This window comes from Argiope bruennichi, chromosome 6 (genome assembly GCF_947563725.1).
Source record: "Argiope bruennichi chromosome 6, qqArgBrue1.1, whole genome shotgun sequence".
In the NCBI taxonomy this organism is placed as follows: Eukaryota; Metazoa; Arthropoda; class Arachnida; order Araneae; family Araneidae; genus Argiope; species Argiope bruennichi.
Window position 1 is genome coordinate 120,310,928 of NC_079156.1, and position 22,804 is coordinate 120,333,731.

The following is a 22,804-nucleotide window of genomic DNA, read 5'->3' on the forward strand; positions in this document are numbered from 1 at the left end:
CAATATTTCTTTGACTTCTAGCTGACAGAATTTGAGGGTGACCATTACGAGGCTTGTTTGCAATCCTTTTTCCCTCTCTGTAACGTTTTATTATGCTTTGCACCGTTGAATGAGGTAAATTAGTTATAGTTGCAATGCCTCTAATTGATTTTCCAGCTTTAAACTGAAATATAATTAATTTTCGTACGTCTAAACTCGTTTCTTTACGAATGCGCGTCATATCTAAGAATAAAGTAAATAGAATAAATAATTGTGATATTAAATACTGAAATCAAACGATTTTAGTGTATTTTTCAATTAGAAGAAAAATAAGCCGCAAAAGATATTTTTATGATGAATTTAAATAAATAATGTTTGGATGTACGAAGACTTTTGTGTTCTAATTTTGTGACATTTTTTATTTATTTATTTTTTAGAACAATACTACTTGATTTTTATAAAAATATTTGTTCAGTTTTATTAAGAACTATTTAAAGATGCTAATTAAACAAAAACCAACTAATAAAATGCTTTATTAAGAAGTATAGAACACAATTTCTGCAAATTTCTTTAGTGTACGAACACTTTTGGGAGCCACTGTACGTCATGCGCATACAACTTGAATCCAACGTTCTTCCTAAGTTAAAAAAAAGTTATGATATCACACTGCAGTAAAAAATAATGTGCACTTAAATGGCAAAAACGAGGATATTTCCCTTTTGATTGATATCATAATTCCATGAGATTGTAATCCCGTGCGGATTTCATAGAAATATGGCAATCAACAAAAGAATTGTCTATTGTTAGAATATTACTTCGATTCATAGCATACACGGCAAATTGCTGATTTGTGAATTTCTGTGGTTTATACTATTTATATGATTCATGTGCGTGTATCATATAAAACCACATTATTTCTTAAAGTATGGAAAAGGACATATCACATTTATTGTACTTTTAAATGATACATGCGATGACATTTCTCACGTAACTGAAATTAGTATTCCACGTGACTGATACCTCAAATGAATTGATTTCATGAAAGCATTGCAATAGCAAAACTGATAAGTATTAGAATCAGATAAATTAAGAAGAATTATGGAGAGAATTAGCATTTAGTTTTTACCTCACGTGAATTTATTTCATGGAAGCATTGTTAAAGCGAGAGGAATTGTCATTGCAGTGGATCAGTAGCAAGGAAAGAATGCCATTGAAAAAAATCAGTATTCCAATATTTTTATCTTACATCACTTGATTCATTTACTAGGAACTTTGCAATGGCGACAGGAATTGCAATAAAGCAGTATCGAAGAAAGGATGTTGTTGAAAAATCAGTATTTAGTTATACTGCATGTAAATTTATTTCACATAAATACTGCGCAGCGAGATGAATTGTTATTGCAATGAATCAGCAGTAAGGAAAGATTGTTATTCAAAGTATCAATATTTCAATATTTTTATGACCTCTCTTGAATTCATCTACTAGAAACATTGCAATAGCAGAAAGAATTGCTATTGCAAGGAATAAGTATGGATTACTATTGAAAGAATCAATATGAAAGAAGAACTGTTATTGAACGGATCAAAATGAAAGAAGAACTGCTATTGAAAGAACCAATATGAAAGAAGAACTGCTATTGAAAGAATCAGTATTCCATGTTACTTTAGGTGAATTGATTTCATAGAAACAGTACAATGGCAAAATAAGTTATTCGTTTTTGGAATGTCATTGCAACTAATAGCTTGTATGGCATATTGCTAAAGTATGCAATCCCGAATAATGTATACTGTCAAAATTGTCACCGAAGTAAAAGTTGCTCCATAGCCTACAGAACAAAATCCATAAAAAATGCATTTCCTTCTTTTCTGTATTCCACGTGCCATTTTTTTTTCACTTCGCGGAAATATTAACATTTCCTAAATACATCATCTTGAGGAAGATTGAGGTTAAAAACCTGAGATCTTTGAAAATGAAGCTACTTTTACTAACGGCAAAAAGACATAAGAACTGTTGGGAAGTTATGAACACGAGGCGCTGAATGGAATACACCCGTGGCGATAACAATCATAAAACTTGTATTCCATCATTCTAAATCTTTCGCAGCAGGCACTCGAGAAATAGGAACCGCGAAAGCAACAAAGAAAGGATTGATGTCGTGTGGTGATGTATTCTGATGGTAAGAAATATATGAGGCAGCCGACAAAAAAAATAGTTTTTTTTTCTTACCTGTTGTTTGCTCTCTTTCTGTGAGCTGGATTCATGTTTGGGTTGTTCGTTGTTGTTGTTATCGCTAATGTACGGGGCTGGATACTTATTCCTCATACATTCCAAGGATCGGCTGAAAAAGAATAGGAAATTCCGTTACATAAAAACCAAGAATGTTCTCGCGCTTTGTTATATACAAAACACATTTTTGGTATATTAAATCTCGTATAAACTGCAATACCAAAGTAACGGTGATTTTGAAGATGTTAATTTAAATCTGAGGTAACCAATGGGAATGGGTCTTCCCCAAACTTTCTCGCATAATTCTCGCAAAAAAATACATTACATTCTAACATCATCTAACAATTTTTTCCAGCCTTCGCAAGGTCTTGTTATTCCCATTTAACATGCTGACTGTCAATGAAATCTGCTATTCGAATCCCAAAAAACCATTTTCATTAAATCATGTTACAATTTCACGAGATAACTCGTTATCCCTGTCATGGACAAAATTAAGAACAACGAGTTAATCTTTTAAATGGTGGTCAATGTTGTTTAGAGAGCTTTTGCAATACGTCGGTGAAACCTGTGGGAGAGTTTTCCAGCCATTTTTCGCGTACTTTATAATAAATAACTTATAAAAGAGAAAGACTTGCAAAGCATTGGCGTACAATAGTTACGGGATACTAACCTTCGGCAAGTTCAACATTTTTACTCAATCTATCGTGTCATCTTTGGTGAGAATTTTCAATATCAATTTCTGGTGTGCTGTTAATGGTATAAAAAAAAGAAAACAAATTTGTGCTTTTTAGATGCGCTTTTAAGAATTAACTGAAACAAAATTTGTTAGAACGCTACATTTGTAGTCACAAAATCCCATACCAAATTTAATGTATTAATTCATTACGTTTTTGAGTTATCGTGTTTATATATTTCCAATGTGTCAGGAATTATAAATTGGATTTTGGCTCAAAATTTGATAGGTATCAAAACTATAGATTTTAAATCTGTGTATCAAATTTTATCTTTCTTGCCCTCTTTGTTTTAGTTATCATATTAACTTATATTCAAAGAGCGGATAGACAGACTTTCTCGGAACGTATTTTGTTCAAAATTTGACAGAAATCTTCAAATTTGGTGTTAAGATCATACACGAAATTTCATCCACGTAACTCAAAGTGTTTTTGAGTTAACTTTTATCTTTGTTACACACAAACACACGGACATTTTTCAAAAATGTATTTTTTGAACTCAAGGAGGTCTAAAACGCGATGATTCGTCAAAATCTTGGGCTCGAATGTTTTAAGGAGTACTATACTTTCTCAGTACTTAGTGGAGAAGAAAGTGAAAAAAAACCGAGATGAAATATTACTAGCAGGAATTAAAATGATTTGAATTTCACTTCATAGTTGAATTAGACTTGTTTAAGATATATTTAAGGCAAAATTAAAAAAAAATTGTTAAAAAATATACAGCAATAAAATTGTAAACATTGAAAACATATTTTTTTGAATCTTAAAATGATGTAAAAATAATTTTTAAATAAAACAATAAACAATTTTTCAGGAAAAATAAATGAAAATACCGAAATCTCGCTGAATTTTTAATTAATAATGATTTTAAAAACAATATTCCCTAGTTGCATTATTTTTATGCTCCATGGTACATCTGTGCCCAGTTTGATCATAGAAGGCAGACTGTAGAGTTTAACACATATACACTCGCACACACATAAGCATGCACACACGCAAGCATACACACATACAGCTTTATTATTAGTAGAGATGTTCTGAAAATGATTTTTACACTCAATAATTTGTACATTTATGACCAATTTTGTTCTTTATATAAATTGATATTTCAGAAAAATTTGCTCAAATTTACTCGATATTTTTTGAGTAATAATAATTCTTTTTCTACTTTTAATGGGAACTCTGTTTTAGCGAGGCTATTCTTCCATCAAGCTAGAGAAAAAAACAAGATTTCGTAGTACTCTATAATAATGTTGGTAATACTTTTGAAACTTGAAAAATACCTACAATTGTTGTAAAAGTTCAAATATATGAAATACATGAATCTCTTCTAATAACAAAGACGAAAATATGTGTGTAAGTTCGCGTTTTGCAGGCTGGATCATTTAACCTACAACTACAAATATTGGTAAATATATATATTTTAGAGGATAGAAGTGTGCACTTCTAAGCTATTTAAAAATTAATTATTAAAAATTAAGAGAGATTTTAGCGTTTATTTCGCTATTATTTCCGAAAATATTACAGTAAAAAATTATTTTAACATGAGCTGATAATACAAAAAATCGTCTTTTCAATAACACACATTTTTTTTTCTGCATAATATTTTCTTTATTTTAATTTTAGAAAATATTTTAAATATATTTAACAAAAATATGCTTACATTATTGATACTAATATTTTATTCTGACTGAAATGACTAAATGAAATTATTCACCTGACTAGAAAAATCTACTTCTAAAGTATATTTCAGCATAAAAGGCTTAATTTTTTTAAATTCTAAGGTAATTACAATTAAGGTTCGACTTCAGAACCAAGCGAAAGTGAAAATTTTTAAAAATGTGTCTATTTTTAGATGCTGCTGTATTTCCCGGGTTATCATTGGAAGTATAAATATATTAATCTAAAACTTGGGCAATGAGCAAAACGGTTAATAAAAAGCATTGCTAAAATGGTATAAATTATATGCTTGACAAAATTTGAAACTGAAAATATTTTTTTAAGGAAGGCATTAAAAGAATCGCATTTAATATTATAATTTTCATCGACTATTAATCTCGACAAACCAGACGGTTGCCAACGGCGGGTAATATATAACAAAAATAAATCTTCTCGAATAGAATTATTACTTGCTTCTGGCACCAGCTTTCATCTCTGAAAATAGTATTCGCAACGTAATCTATATTATTAAGAAATATTTAATAAGCTTCCAGATTCATAATTGAAAATCGTTTGCTCCAAGCAAATTATCATACGATTATTGTGGTTACGAAATCAATTTGAATTTTTTCTCTAACCGAGGAATAGCTTAATGTGTAATCCTCGCTAATATCTGACCATAACCTTCTTAAAAGACAAGCTATAAATGTAATAGTATTTCTTAAGTAAACTATGAAATAAATTATTTTGAACGGAAAACTGTCTTTAGATTTGCTGAATCGCTGAATTAGTGACTAGTAAAGTTTTGAAGTAAAGCTGCTTTTCCGAAATTTAAAGTATTAACTGAACTTTATATAACCAACCATTTGTATCATATCACTTCTAGTATATGAAGAATACAGAGTGAAAGTATGTAATCGTCAACGAAATTCGAAATCGTGATTTTGTTATATATCCACATTTCAGATCTCCCTGAGTCTAAAGAAGAAATTTCCGGAATCATGTTTACTGCGAACACAGTAACTTAAAAATGCTTTGAGTTGACATATGAAATTTGGTATATGGCCTTTATAACCAATTTGTGGATTTCTATCAGATTTTAACGGGGGAATTGACCGTCTATCGATATGTACTTTTGTAAGCATATAAGTAGAAGAACTCAAAAATGTATTGATTTAAATAATTTAGTATATGATCTTGTGACTACAATAATAGTTCTGAGTTAAATTTTTGCTACAATATGCATTCGGCTTTCTGATACTTGTCTATTAGCTCCATCCCTACAATTAATCGACAAAGAGCGCATACTAGTAATCTCTTTGGTAACTATTGTTACCAATGTCATGCTCTTAATAATATTGAAGTACATTTATTAGAGAATATGCTAGAAAGTTTCAGAGAGATTGCTCCCGCTAATTTAACCATTAAATGCCCTAAGTTTCAAATTTGATACGGGACTTTTAACACTTGCAATTGACTTATTGGTTTAACACTTGCAAATTTGATGTTGCACTTGTACACTTGCAATTGTTTTGTTTTTAATATTTGGCTGCATGCATGTCATCATTTCATAATGTTCTTTTAAATAAAAGCTAAAAAATAAACTTCAGTTTTCAAAATTGTGCAAATAATTTGACATTTTGTTTTCTCGCCGTATTGAACGAATGACATATTTTCAGAAAAAAATTAGTGGAATAAATCTTTGACGCATTTATTTATATTTCTAATTAGTCACTTTTGACGACCAGCTGGTATGCTGCGGGTATTGTTAATATTTTATTTCTATTAATTCGTTCATATACAACTTTATATTCACTATCCCGTCAAATTATTTGACATTGGAGCCGTGTTATCTTAATTGTTTTCCATATATTATCTACATTGTGTACATGAAACTTTTTAATGAAGAGGAATCCCATGACATCACAGTGCTGTAAATATGTGGTTCATCTATTTTCTAACTTTCGCGGTCTTGTAATCAACACACATTTTAAAAAGAATCCTTCTTCTTTAGCTCTCAACAATGGAAGAAAATTACGCGATTAAATTTTTGATGAAACTGTGAAAAGGTTAAGGACAGCAATGTATTATGTTATCAGAAATTAGGCAAAAAAGTATTTGAAAAAAATTACCAAAATTGGGGAAAAAAATGCACAATTATTAAACTTATTATCATTGAAAAGAAATTTTTCTGGTGATGTAAAACTAATTTATGTATGTGATATTTTCGGCAGTTATCAGCAAAAAAAGTTAAAGTTCAGCTTCATTTTCTTAGATAATTAAAATTAAAAAAAAAAAAACACTCCTAGGTATATAGGTGCCAAATTTGGTAACTATTGGCCAAACGATCTGGTTTATAGAACACTAACATAGAAACCCACTCATTCATTTTTATTATTAGTAGAGATTATATCAAGATTATTCTTACTTTTTCAGGAAAAAAAAATGATTTATTTTCTCTGAATTTATTATAAAAAATAAGACAGAGTATTAACAGAAAACAACAAAACATGCAACAATTTAATTTATTAATGAAATTTTTACAGTTATAGAATGGCTTTTGATTACATCTTCTATAATCATACGCAGTTTCACTGGAAACTTGGATTTCATGGGGGACACGTTTTTGTATTATTATTTCATGGCAATATAAAATCAATATTTTAGAAAAAAAAGAATGGAAATATAAGCATTTGAAAGGTGAACCATTTGGTTTCAAGTCAATTAATTCTATATTTCTTTAACTGTTATTTATCATATAGTAAAATTTACTCGCAATGCTTGTTCGAGATAATAAATCTGAAAAATATTTATCCTAACGGTTTAGGAAGGAAGGTGAAAGTTTACTTTCAAAAATAAATAAATAAATACATGTTGGAGTATGATGAGAAAATAAGTCTGATTTATTTTCAAGAAGACATTTTTTTATTTGCAAAAAGGAAAAAAAATATATAATACGAAAATAGCACAAGCAATTTTAAATTTCTTATTTTTCATGTCAAAATTTCACATTCACCTCCCGATTCACAACAATGAATTTAGAATATTTTAAATAATAATCAGTTATTTGAATCTGTACACTCGAATAGTAATGCGAGTTTAAATCAACCAGCCGTGTTTTACTAATTTATTCTTTTTTTGAATCGGTTAACTCATACAAAATTTTTTCAAGGAAATCTCTACACGTCCTGTTTTTATAGCAATCTTGTCATGACTCAGTTAATAAATAAACATGTGTACTTTGAGTTTCAATTTATGTATTCGAAAATAAGTTCTACGATTATCTTTTTTTCAGAAATAATAATACTTTTTTTATTCACCTCAATCAATTCTCACAATTTCAGATTTAAGTTTCAAAAATTTAAGAGAATCTTATTGTTTTCACTATGGATTGTTTTGCAAGAATTTTAATAAACAGTAGAAATCTCGTTATTTAGGTTAAGTGGAATAGCAACCGATACGGATTATCGAGTATCCAGATAAGTACATAACTGAAAAAAACCCATCTGGAGTTGACACCCCCCCCCCCCCTAAAAAAAACATTCTCGCATACTCTCAAATAAACATGTCACGCCAGTTTAGTTTAGTTTAGTTTTATTAACGTCCCGTTTGAAGCAACACTAGGGCTATTTTGGGACGGACCTCGTAATTTTGAACCGCGGTCAGAGGACGAGGACGACACCTGACCTGGCACCCGCTCTTCACACCACACCAGCGGGAGGACGTTTGGTCAGAACGGATTTAACGTGCAACAGACCCCCTTACACGACGGTTCTTCGGAAGAAGCCGAGACCTTACCACCAGGCCACTGCGGCCCCATGTTAAGCCAGAGAACGCCTTGTATGGCACAGGCGTACAATAGTAAGATTTAGCATTTTTTCTGAAGCTATCGTGTGACACTTGGCGAGTTGTTTGGCGATTAATTCTTGACATGGTTAGTAGTATCCAAAAATTGGATTTGTGTTTTAGGTACGTTTTTTTCAACCCATTGAAACTAAAATTTGGCACAAATTCCCATACCTAAATTTGATATATTTAAATCATTGCGTTTTTGAACTATCGTGTTTACATGTTTTTGAAAGTACAGACCGACAGATAATTAATCCATTATTGGTTTTGGCATAAAATTTGACAGAGTTTACATTATAGAGTTAAATCGTACCGGATACTTGATCTTTTCGTTTTGTAGTTCTCATGTTAAATTATATTCAGATAGGTGGACAGACAGATCCCCTCTGCCAACCCGAAATTTGATAGAAACGTACAAATTTGGTATATAGACTGTATACCAAATTTCATCCGTCTAGCTCAAAGCCTTATTGAGTTATCTTCGTCACAGACAAATAGATGGACATTTTCTAAAAATGTGTTTTTCGAACTGAGGAAGGTCTAAAATGTATAGATTCGTCAAAATTTCGAGTTCGAATTTTTTGACTATACTTTCTTTACTTACTTTATGCTTTACTTTACTTTATACTTTACTTTATACTATACTTTACATACTTTCATTACTTATACTACATGTATGAGAAAGTAAAGAAAAAAATTACTTATTGGAGGGGAATAAATAACATTCACTTATAGCATATTAATATAATGCTTACAAAAACAATGCCCTAAATATTTCGTTTGTATTTTATATTAAAATTATTCGTTATATATTTCGTTTTATATTATATTAAAATATTGTTGACCGAGGATATCAGTTAAAACTGGCTTAGGGGTAAGGTATAGGTTTCTGATTAGGAAGATTTCAGATTCAAACTCCGCTTCCATCGAGGAGTTGTCTTGTAAACAAATCGGGTACACGTTAAATCTATAGGGGTTAAATATTCTCTTGTTGATATGGCGCTGAAATTTGGAGAGGGCCTGTTGGTACAGAGTCTTCCTCTGCATCTGACTACTACTGAAGTATAACAGACAAACCACGACAAATATTACTAGGACTGCTCTGAAAAAGAACTTAGTGTTACTTTGAAATAGGACATAAATGTAACTGAACTAAACTATTCTCTTACACTAGAAAAAAAAAAGCTTTTTTTCTAGTGTAAGCGACTAACTTTGTTCATTAGTTTAGTGAATAGCTTTGTTCATTAGTTAAGCGAATAGTTTTGTTCATTAGATCAGCGTATGGTTTTGTTCATTAGTTTAGTTTAGTTATTTTGCATTTTTTTCTTTCTTAAAACTTTTTAGGCAATATTAATTCATATAGTTAGAATTATGCTGGATATGAACTTCAAAATATTAAAAAAACTATTTATTAAAAATTTACCTGTTTTTTAATACACATGGTATTAAAAGTGATTTCTATATTAAAATTTTAAAAACACAAGTAATTTTAATTGAAATCTCTTATCAGATTTTTATGAATTTTTCTCTTTTTATGTTATTTTAAGATGAAGATTGTTATAAAAAAATAGGAACAATCTATTGATTTAATTAATTTTTTTCTTATTGTATTAAGATAATTGTTTTAAAAGAATACAAACGATTGTTTAGCTTTATTTCATTTTTCGCTTTTTATTATTTTAAGATGATTGTTACAAAAAAATAAAAACGATTCTTTAATTTTGTCTCATTTTCTCTTTTTTTATTATTTTAAGATTATTGTTATAAAAGAATGCAAAAGATTCGTTAATTTAATTTTTTCTTTCTTTATTATTTTAACATTATTCTTATAAAAGAATACAAACGATTTGTTAATTTAATTTAATTTTTTCTTTTTTATTATTATTTTAGCAATATTGTTATAAAAGAATTCATTTATTTCATTTTATTCATTTATGTTCATTTTATTTCATTTATTTCTTTTTTTATTATTTTAACATTATTGTTATAAAAGAATAAAAACGATTCGTTAATTTTATTTCATGTAATCTAGTAATTTGAAGATTATGAAAGGAAAGAATTTCCTTCTCTGATATTTATCAGCAACTATTAGCCAGAGAATATATCACGAAAGAAATAACGAAATCGATTCACATAACGTCACAATCACGTGACGAACATGTAATCATGTGATATAGTGGAGATATTGCCTTTATAAATTCAACACAAGGGGAAAAAGTTGGCAATATGGATTTGATAACATTATCATGTACGCAAAACTTTACTGTATCATTTCAATTTTGTATTTAAGAACTAAGTATTGCTCAAGCAAGTAAATTACACATATTGAAAATTAATCAAATCAAATATAAAAACTAAATTAATTTAATATATCTTAATCATTAATGAGTTTTATTTTAATGTGTTTTTCTTATAAAGCATACTTTTGCCTATTGTTATTCAAAAATAAGATTAGCATCCATAGATATCATAACAAAATTGTTACAAATTTGAGGGCTGCAACTCATAATTCAAAACGCCAAGAATTAACGAAATCTGCTTTCAATCTGGCAGAAGATCTAACAAATATCATAGGTGAAGAAAGGATTGTTTTGGGACCCGAATCATACGTGTGTGTGTGACCTTGAGTATCTGTTACGAGTTTTTCAATGCCGATACCGGTGAAGAAGTCTTCTGATGCGCTCTGTTAAGTACGAAAATCCGAAGAAAACGCGCCTTGTTTTTTCTTTCCGTTTACCTACAGATCGGAAAAGTTCTTTTTATTCTCTTGTAATTTTCTAGAGAGGTTCTCCTATGTTATATATATTTGAAGTGGATGTAGTAACGTAGCCATAACAAAGTATCAGTTGTGTAATATATGGTTACATTTTTAAAAAATTCAAGTTCATACAGAAGAGATTGAATTAAAATAATTCTGAAATTTAGCTTTTAGGAAGGAAAAATAAGGTATATATAAAAAGAAAATAATTTTAAAAAAAATTAAAAATCGTAGAAAGTATTGAAAAATTATAACAAACGTTTTCAATTTACAAACATTTTATAACACTAATCCATTTATTTATGATATACAATTGATTGAATTCAATGTATATAAAATGTTAAAAAGTTTCAAAGCTTTTAGCGTTTAGCGAAAATTAAAACAAAGTAAAGAATAGACAGAACAATAAATAACTAAAAAAACAAACAAATAAAGAAAAGAACAGCGAGAACAATAAATAACTGAGAATAAACGAGAGTTCTTAGAGCTGGGGCTTAGATCCGCGAATGGATAAAGAAATAGATGAATCAATGAACAAGGCATTATTTTTGTAAACTGTTGATAGATTACAAAATTCAGAATTCAACGGTTTACGTAGTTAAGCCGGAAAAAACAAACAAGAAAAAAGAATCAAGTTAATGACATTATGCCATGATGTCTTAAGTTAGAATTTCGAATTTTAAAAAAATTAAACTGTGGCAATCCTTAAAATTTTTTTTAGGTATCTTGTTATCTATGAAGAAAGTGATAAATTCGAGGCTTGTTTTTAATTCAGAACAAACAGTAAGATTTAGGTGTTATCCTTTTCGACGTCTGGTCACTTCAGTTAAATTACGTTCCATTTTGACGTAACATTCTTCAAATATTGAGCTAAAATATAAAAACTTACAAAATTTATATTGGAATAAAATTTAGAGTGTATAAATTATTTCAAGGGCAAAACTTTTATAGAATAATTTCTAATCTTTTCGAAGACTTTTTTGCGTTATTCTTTGTTGTTTTTTGCCTTTAAATTTACCTTTTAAAACGATACTTGTCATAGAATAGGATTATCAAGGAGATAAAGTATTCAACTGCTTATTTATAACAACTTCTATGTAATGTTTGCGATATTTTCTAAATATTTTAATTTTATTTTTTCGTTTAGTTTACAAAAATTATGCGTTAGAGCTAATTTAATTTCAAATCAAGTATCGTTTAAATTTCAGGGCATTGTTCTAACATACAAAATCATTTATGTTTTTCAAGGTTTGCATTATGATGCTTAATAATTCTAAGAACTTCGTTACTTCATAATTTAATATTTTGTCCGAATCTATAATAAAATCGTATTCGATTCTGTTGAAAAGGGCTTGCTTTTTTGAAAATGCTGAAATGGATTTTAAATTTGAATCTTTTTGGTAGGCGAAATATCGAAATCACCATTCTTGAAACGAATGAAATGTTTTCTAATTTTTTAAAAAATCTGCTTCTTAAAACTGTTTAATCCTTACACCTCAGTATAGTATTTTGGACGCACATATAAATACCCACACATTCTGAAGTTTCAAAAGGTTATTTGCATTTGCTATTTATGTTGAATGATAATATTATGTGTGTGGTGAAAAGCTTATAAGCCAGATAACAGCTACTAGACATGGGTAATTGCTTTTCTCTTGTGGTCTTGTTATTCGATTGCGAACCACAAGATCCCAGGTTCTATCTTTTTTCATCGCAAATTCGTTACATTGGTGACCTGGACGTGATGCGCCATCTACCCACAGCAACCCAAAGTCGTCAGACTCACTTGACGCAACAGCAACCACTCACCAACCCACGTTCGTCATAACGCTTGGCGCTACTCGAATGCTCAAATGGGTACAGGCGCATTAAACTCACCAGCTAATACATCACCACTCAACAGCCGTATCATTCGTCTCACCTCCGACTCACTGGAGGGAGAGTACTGTGGTGAAAAACTTATAAGCCAGTTAACAGCTACGCTACACGAGCGATTGCTTTTGTCTTGTTACTCGGCTGCGAACCACAAGGTCCCAGGTTCTATCCTCGCTCATCGCAAACCCGCTACATATGCATATTTATTCTTAAGAAAAGGCATATTAGTCACAACATTAATACCTTTTTATTATTATTACAAATCATAGGGAGGAAACCGACGTGATGGGACTTGGAGCATAACAACAAACACCCTCTCGGTGTAAAGAAAATACAGGATAGAAGTAAAAATTTAGGGGGGGGGACAAGAAAAAGGGGAGTTAATACATAACGTGTACAAAAAAAGTTTACATTAGATGTCTAATTGACTAATAAAGGGATTGAAAGTTATTCTTATACCATTATTCTTGTAGAAACTTTACAATCGTCATTACTCGTATTACGTATCTTTTATTTAGAAGAATATTTTGACTTCATGCCGATAAAATTCCAAAGCTGGACTTGGTGAAAAGAAAAATTATTACTATAGGACAGAAAGCAACTTAGTATTTGAATATAATCTGTCATCCATAGATGAAAGGATCTTGAAAACATAAACCGAATGTGTGGAGATACATAAAAAAAGACCAGTGTCTATGATGAACTAATAAAATTCTCAATTGCAAGAAGCTCTGTTAATGTTGATTCGAAAATAAAGGATCGATGCTCCGTCTTTAAAAGTTCTATCTACTTGTCAAACTCTCAGTTGACGCGTTTTGAGATTTTCCTTAAAACATGATTTAAGAAGATTTATCTTGATGTTTAAAGTTTTATCATAAGCATTTATCTAGCGAGATGATTGACAGTTTTAATATCCTAAATATACTTTAACTTAGGAAATGCGATCTCCAGTTGTTGAAGAGTTCCAAACGCTAAAGGATTTCTCGAGAATGGGTGAGGGCATCTAGAGATCCGCGAAACCGTGAAGAGATGATTAACTGTCTGTGTGATTTGTGTATTTCGATAGAGACACTTGACATCACTTGCATTAAAGATATTCACTTATTGCTCTTATTTATGTACTCATTGCCATTTAGAAATCAATGATGGTTCAGATATAAACTAATTGTCTTTAGCATCAAGCCATGTAACGAAAGTTAATATTTGAACATTTGTTATCTCTATTTCTACTACTAATAAAGATGAATGTGTGTGTGTCTGGGATTCCTGGCACACTACAAGTCAGACCGTTTGAACGACAACTACCAATTTTGGTACATATATATTTTGGAGGATGAGAGTGTGCATCTCGAAGCTGTTTTTATTTAAAATTTTAAATCAATAAAATTAAACTGAATTTTGGGAATTTCCCACAATAACTTCCGAAAATATTTTGCAAAAAGTAATTTTTTTACCTATTTTAATTTTTTTTTTTAAAAAGAGAGTGACGTTTTAATAATGTCAATTTAACAGGCGTGCAAATTTTGACAATTTGGTATTTGATTTTTAACAATTTTTCAAAAATATTATTTTTGCCTAATTTGCAGCAATAAACAGCATTGTTGCTATTAAATTCAAAACGTTGTTTCATCAAATATTTAATCGCATGATATTCTTCAGTTGTTGAAAGCTATCGAACAAGGAATAGGTTTACTATCTGTGTAGTTTAAAAGATGAATAAAAAAATGGTTATATAGATGGACTTGATATTTAACATTTTAATAGCGCTATGATGTGACTTCATTAAAAAGGTTCATGCGCACGAGGAACATAATTTAACAAATGCAATTAAAATAAAACGCCTTTAATGTTAGACAATGTTAAGGCGCACGAAATTAAATCCAATCGATTTTTTTAATCAATATAATTAAAATTCTCGGGAAATTCTAACCGAACGAGTAGTTAATAATAAAGACGAATGTGTGTGTATGTGTCTGAGTATGTTGGAGCTCTACAGGTAGATCATTAGACCTAGAATTACCACATTTGGCGCAGATGTATTCTGGATGGAGGATATGTACACCTTGGAGCGATTATTTTTGAATTTTAAGTAATTAAAAAGTAAGAGAAGATATGAGATTTTATCACCAAACTTTCATAAATATTAAAATACAAAAATTATTTTTACATGATTTTAAAAATAACATTTTTTTCAATGGTATCAATTTTATTGCTTTACAATAATCTGTTTTTTTAAATAATTAAAAAAAAATATTTTAAATTTTATACTACAAAAATATATTTCATTATAATAATGAAGTTCAGATCGTTTTCCTTACTGCTATAAATAATTTATTTTGGGCATTTTTCCTCCATCGTTTTTAATGAAGATACGAAGATGCGACTTACTTCCCCATGTTGGACAAGGATTTGTTCAGGACGTATTTTTAATAAATTTTTTTAAAAATTTTACTTAAAGGCGAAATATAACTTTAGAAGTAGTTGAAGCTCGTTTCGTATAAATTACGAAAACGTTTCTAGTAGCTCGTAAGAACGAAGCTCGTTTCGTATAGTCTCAAACTTTGGGTGAGACGACAGAAATAATATTTTATCCCTTATTTAGCATCAGGAATAAAATAATGTAAATCTTTGTAACTAATACAAGTTTAATGCTCAACAAAATTTCAAATTAAAAAAAAAAAGATTTTGTTGAAGGAGTCAAGATCAAATTACATAAAATATTTAAATGAAGTTTTTAGCAAGTGAACCACTCGAGCATTGGTTGATTAATAAAGATTAATTTTGGCAATCCAATTGGTCGCCAAAGGTGGCTAGTAAAACGAATAAAAATAATATAAAACGTATTTCTTGATGTTTTTAACAAATAAGCAAAGGCACAGGTTAATGGCACTTATTAAAGAAAGCATTTCATCGATTAAGTCAAGGCTCGTGCCTGTTTTTTGATGGAACGTTTCAGCCTGACTGCCTTATTTGTCGAGTATTTAGAACGCGTTTTTTCCCATCGCATACAAATGATGAGAAAAAAATTCGTTCCAACAGCGATTAGAGAAGTACGGGATTGATTATCATTAGTTTTTAACCCCTTGATTGAACAAATATCACCGGGCGCCAGTTACAGAAGTCTAATTCATTAAAAATTAGAGACTTGTTTAAGAACTAGAAATGCGTATTAAACAGTACTGAGAAATGGATAAAGTTAATGATTCATTTTGTCAGTAAGGAAAATTTTGAGGCATTCTGTGTCATTAAACATTAGTTTGAGTTCCATCGTGTTGTAAAGTCAATATGTTGTTACGTCTTTGCGTCTTTGAATAGATCTAGTTATGAAAAATGTGGCATTTCCCTCTGAATGTTGCCCTTATTTTCTAAACAATGGCCAAAATCATAAAAAAAATAATCAAAATTGCATATTATAAGTTCATTCAAACTAATCAGTAGACAGCATTTCAATTTTTTTTATGTAACAAATGTTTGGTTTCATTTTATATCTTGTATTAAAAAGTTATTAAAAAGCTAAAAAGTTATTAATTTGATGAGTTATTAAAAATTTGATATTTTGAATGCTGCAATTATTTTCTAAACAGTGGTAACATGTAGTGAAAAGCATACTTGATAAATACCATTAAAAAAGTAGTAACAAAAAATTGCATATAGGATTCATTTCAAATAAATCGGAAACTAAGATGAGTGAATAGTTATTATGAACGCACGGAAAAAATTATGCAAAATATCATTGGTATTCAAATAATAAAGAAAATAAGTATGGGGTTTATCGATATGCAATATAAATTCACAGAAAATAATCTTTCATAAATCAACAATATGAGCCTCTTATATTCAACAACCTTTTCAATGCGTTGACCTTCCATTTTGTACAAGAAAATGCATCGGCGACTTTTAATATATTATTATTATTATTATTTTGCAGTGTTCATCATCCCATACTTTCCACTGCAAACGGATTTTTTTTTCCTTCACCAGTTTATTTGCAGATATTTCTTAACAAGATTTTTTTTTAATGTTCACTTCATTATTGATATTTTACATTTCTTTCGGAATCAGAAGAGTTCGGAAACAAGAGCAATTCATCAAATCTTTAATTGAAAGTTACTAAGAAGCCCATATTTTTTCTGGTGTTTTCTGGAAATTTACAGACATTTATTAAAATGTTTTTTAATATCCCTGAAAAAAAATTGTTTAAATAGAAGTGAGGAAAGAAGGGATTTTAGAATTTTTTTTCTTTGCATGAATTTTTAAACATAAGATAAATCAAATTACCATAAAGAGTGCTAATATGAAATGCGCACGCGCAGTATACATATCAGTGTATAAGGGAAATTAAATTAAATAGAAAAGGGTAAAAATGCGCAATATTCATTGTAAACTACGAAGAAAATCAAATAAAGTAAAAGAGATTTAAAAAATTTGACGAGCATAAATGTATGAAGGAAATAAAAAAATGGTAAAAAAGTGATGAACATGTGCAATATACAGCTCAAAACACAAAAGAAATAAAAATAAATAAAGCTGAGCATGCGCAGTATCCCTTCTAATGCTTAAAAGAAATAAAAGAAGGAAAGAAAAAATTGATGAGCATGCACAATATCTATCTCAATGCACGAAGGAAATCAAATTAAATAAAAATGGGTAAAAATTGAAGAGCATGTTCAATATCTCAATGCACGATGGAAATCAAATTAAATAAAATAAAAGCGTAAAAAGAAGTAATGAGCATGCACAATATTCACTCGAATGAATGAAGGTAGTGAAAGAGGAAAAAAATTGATTAGCATGCACAATATCCATCTCAATGCTCGAAGGAAATCAAATTAAGTAAAAGAGGGAAAAAAATTGATGAGCATGCTCAACGCGTGAAGAAAATCAAATTCAATAAAAAAAGGGCAAAAAAAGTAATGAGCATGCGCAGAATCCATCTCTATATGAGTAAGAAATAAAATGATATAGAAGAGATAAAAAAGTGATAAGCATGTGCAATGTTACAATGCAATACTAATGGAAATTAAATGAAATAAGAGTAAAAAAAGTGATGAGCATTCGGTATATTTATCTCAATATTTCTTATCTTCATAGATGTATCCGTTACCTGACGCATTCGTTACTGAAATAAAAACAAAGCAGCATTCCTCTCTGTCTTTTTTTAACAATTTGCTTTTAAGTGCGCAAATCAATCATAAATGTCAGCAACAGTTATGATTGTGGGAGAATATTGAAAAACATTGCTCTGATTTCAAATGGCACTTTGAGAAGCAATGTTTTAAAAGCTATTTTTAACGTGGAGGAGAATTAAAAAGGAAAGAAAAAAAAAAGGCAGTTACAATTCTATCTTTTACAGTCATTCTCGTCGTTGGTGAAGCGCGACTAAATACTCATGCGATGCCAGATTTCATCGGATTCCTAAGCTCTTCGCTGACTGATGATACCTTCTATTCCTTATCGGGTTGACGTTATTCTTTTTATTTTAAATCGTTTGCGTTTTTAAAAAAAATGTAAACTTCGATAGAATTTCACTTTCGACTGCGATGTGCGGGAAAATTTTGCATAAATTATATGAGGATAATAGATTTAACCTGCAAGCTGTCTAAGCTGTTTTGAATAAGACACGTGAGGAAGAAAATCTATTTTTGTTTTGTGATTTGAAAAAGAAGATTTCTCTGGTTAATGACGAAAATATTCATTGTTTTAGTCATATTAAAAAGTGTTGCCATAAAATATATACTAATAAGCACTCAGCCATAATTTCTAGAGTTTAAAAGAATTTCAGTTTTTATAAATACTAAGTGTTCTTATTTCAAAGAATATTATTTTATCAAGAAATTTATAAAAGCTTTTATTAAAAATTGTAACAATCTGCAATCTAATTTGAAAAAAAAATCATATTAAAGTCATTAAATACAAGCTATTTTAGAAACACGATTTTCTTTAAAAGTCTGTAACTTGTAAACTTGCAAGAATTTCTGACAATTTGAAAGAAATGAGCAACGAAGAATTTTAGCAATTTCTTCAAAAAAGTATGGTTCATCAATTGATATTTATGCTTTTGACTGGAAGACGACAATTCGCCAGTTACAGAATCATCTACAAATTTGAATTGTAAAATTATTTTTCAATAATTTATAATTTTATGACAAAACTAATGGGAAAAAAAGTTTCAATATTTATGCTAAAATATAATTTTCCGATCTTTCTTTGTTTATATATTATACATTTTTTAAGTTCCCATCATTTTTTCCAGGATATTTTTCTCAAAAATAATCTGTGAACAATTTTGTCGGACTTTAAATATTTGAAAGAAAATAATTTAGAAATCCATTTTGAAATGAAGCTCTTCATTAAAATTTTGAAAATAAATATATTTAATTAAATTTAATTTTGTTAATTGTTAATTTATGTTTTTTTTCCTTGATGATACCACAAAATATTTCTACACACACACAAAAAGACAAAAGCAAATAACAGGTGTGAAGGTTTTGAAAAGCCTTATAACAAATTAGAAAAACTGAAATAAATATTTTAATTATGATATAATTAAAATATATATTTCAGTTTTTTTTTCAGTACCAATTATTAAAAAAAAAGATTAATCTTTTTTGTTGACTACGCGATTCAACAGAAATTTCTCAACTCTACGAAAAGCATTTTTCTTTTCTGCCAGAATGCAAACGATTATTAAAAATGTAAACGAATTATTCTAAATAGTGATAAAATTAAGAATTCTTGTAAACTTAAACTGCATTTTGTGGCGATAGATTTTAATTTTTTATGTATTTTTTGTTTTGTTCTAATCACATGGAGATCTTTTTGATTATTTGAATGAATTTGAGAAGATGAATTTTATAAATGCTTTTTATATCTATTATTTACAGTAATTATTTTTACATTTTATTAACTTTTATTTATCTTTTATATTATATGTTATTATTTATATTATTATACAGATTGATAAAGCTTGTACGAAAGGTGAGTCATGCAATATTTAAATGAATTCTTACAACAATGTTAGTCACACCGTTATTGTATCCTTGAAATTCCAGCAATATGTACAATTCTATAACCATCATGTAAAAACAAAATCATAAAAATGAAACACGACAATCCTTAATGAAAAGGGAAGAAAGAAGTTTTATTTCATTTGAAAGTTTATTGTAATTTTTGATTCAAAAACAATAATGAAAGGAAACTCAACAAAAGCCTTTGTGTCCATATTTGATAATCAAGAAAACCGCACACGCACAATAGGATTACGGAATTCTATACAAATGGAATCGCAGTTTATTTCAAGGAAGGGTAATCTCCGTGAATTTAGTTATTTCCAGGTTATTGTATGATAAATTAATCGGCGATGAAAATGCACAATCGAGGAGTCATAAAAATAACTCGCTTTCAAAGTAAAAATAAGCATGAATTTTGATTTCATCTGTTAAGAAAGTGACTAACATGGAATCTCATAGATTTTGTACTTTTGGCTCGGGTTGGAAAAAAAAGGCTCCATCATTAAAAAAACTTCCTATTGTTTTTCTGCTTAATCACAAATTTAAAATTTTATAAGCATTTAACAGAAATAATTTTAAAAGTTCCTCAAAAATTTTCAATTTCAATTCTTACTAATTAGGAAACCCTTTCTTATAATAGAAGAGATTCTTACAATAGAGGAGATTCTTATAATAGAGGAGATTCTTATAATAGAGGAGATTCTTGCAATAGAGGAGATTCTTATAATAGAGGAGATTCTTACAATAGAGGAGATTCTTATAATAGAGGAGATTCTTACAATAGAGGAGATTCTTATAATAGAGGAGATTCTTATAATAGAGGAGATTCTTGCAATAGAGGAGATTCTTATAATAGAGGAGATTCTTACAATAGAGGAGATTCTTATAATAGAGGAGATTCTTACAATAGAGGAGATTCTTATAATAGAGGAGATTCTTACAATAGAGGTGATTCTTATAATAGAGGAGATTTTTTCAGAAGAGAAGATTCTTATAATAGAGAAGATTCTTACTCTAGAGGAGATTCTTATAATAGAGGAGATATGCGATTATAGTCTTATAATATAGGATATGCGTGATTGTGTTGGTGTCCTACAGGACCGTATAAACCGTTTGATCTACAGCTTTAAAATTTGATAAGAATATGCTTTAGTAGACAGAATATAAACATCGAAATGATTTCTTTGAAATTTCAATTAGAATTTTAATTAAATATAAATAAACGTAATTTTTGCGTTTTTTCTCGATCTTAACGAAAATAGCACAGTCAAAACTGATTTTTACACCATTTTAAAATGTAAAATTTGTCTTTTTAGCGATAGCAATTTATTTGTTGAGCAGAGTTTTCCTGAATTTCTGAAATTTAAATTCATTAGAAAAAATTACAACAATCGATTTTATTGTTACAATGCAATTAAGTTTTCCTTTTTTCATTAAATATACAAACGTATTTTCTTCCATTGTTAAAAACTAAATTAAAAAAAAAGATTTTGCTTTTTATTTTTTGGATTACTTACATGAAGAATAAAAAAAAATCGAAAACTGCATTTCCATGAAAGACATTGTGCGATTAAAAAAATAGATTGCGCGGACAAGTATGTTTATAATATCACTGCGATTTATGGGACTCGATTACATTAAGAACGTTCATGTACACACTAAACAGAATAAGTGTAAGGCTATTAAAATAAAATGGGTTTATTATCTCTAACAATTTTATGCATGAAGCATTTTGATAAGAGAATCGTGAGCATTAAGTCATAGTTAAGAGACTTAATTGATATCAAATACAATCAATATTCCCGGTGAATCTGCTAATTGCCAAAAGCGGTTAGTATAGCAGCCTTATTATTCTATTATAGTGAATAATGGTAGTTCGGCATCTTTCAAGTCAGTTTCCTATCAAAACTATTAATTTCTGTTATCAGTAAACTCATGTTTTATTACTCTGAATGATAAAATAACAAAATTTTCATTCAGATGAGGCATTTCCATTTTCAACTCTCTGATCCGTATTGAATTCCACCTACCTTTCCCAATAAATAAAGTATCGCGGGTTGAATTTTAGGTTATTTGATTGTTTTGTTTACATAAGAAGGATTCAAGAAGCTTTATTTTTCTTAAAAGATTTATTTTCATTTATTAGTTTGAAAAATGAAATAGATTGAATGAACAATTTCAATGGAAAAAAATCGCACATAAAATTTACGAGTTTGTCATAAGGTGAAACAATCTATGAATGTATTAACCTTTCAATTTAAGCGAATGATATAAGCTACTTATACACAATCCTTCTAAATAAGTTTATATCGGTGTGCAATAAAATGATTACTATTACTATTTGAACGTTAAACTATAATGGTACAATATCATCCACCGTTGCGACAGAATAATATGCATAATCTCTTTAATAACATATATATGTGTAAACTTTGTAGCAACATATTTTATTTTATTCAATTTGTGTTTCTCGTAATTGGTGGAAATAATTTAAATATTATTTCTATATGAAGATTATACCATTTTTAATGATAATATATGATTAGAATATACAATATTTGATATTGCTTACATCAGTTTAAAAGAAGATACTAATGTAAAAGCGAATATATCTGAAGTCCGTTTTGTGTCTAAACTAAATGCTCCTTTAAAAGGATAGCTGCAATATCTCTTAGAGTTTGAAGTTGATCGCTTAGTTCTCTCTTTAATTTATCTT

At 29.0% G+C, this 22,804-nt stretch overlaps 1 protein-coding gene across 1 annotated transcript in view; it reads right to left on the reverse strand.

Annotated features, from left to right (window-relative positions):
- LOC129972986 (uncharacterized) overlaps window positions 1-22,804 on the reverse strand; it is an 80,781-nt gene that overhangs the window by 56,074 nt on the left and 1,903 nt on the right. Inside the window, exon 2 of the mRNA XM_056087320.1 lies at window positions 2,207-2,318. Coding sequence (XP_055943295.1) covers window positions 2,207-2,318 — 112 coding nt within the window. The remainder of the gene's footprint in view (window positions 1-2,206; window positions 2,319-22,804) is intronic.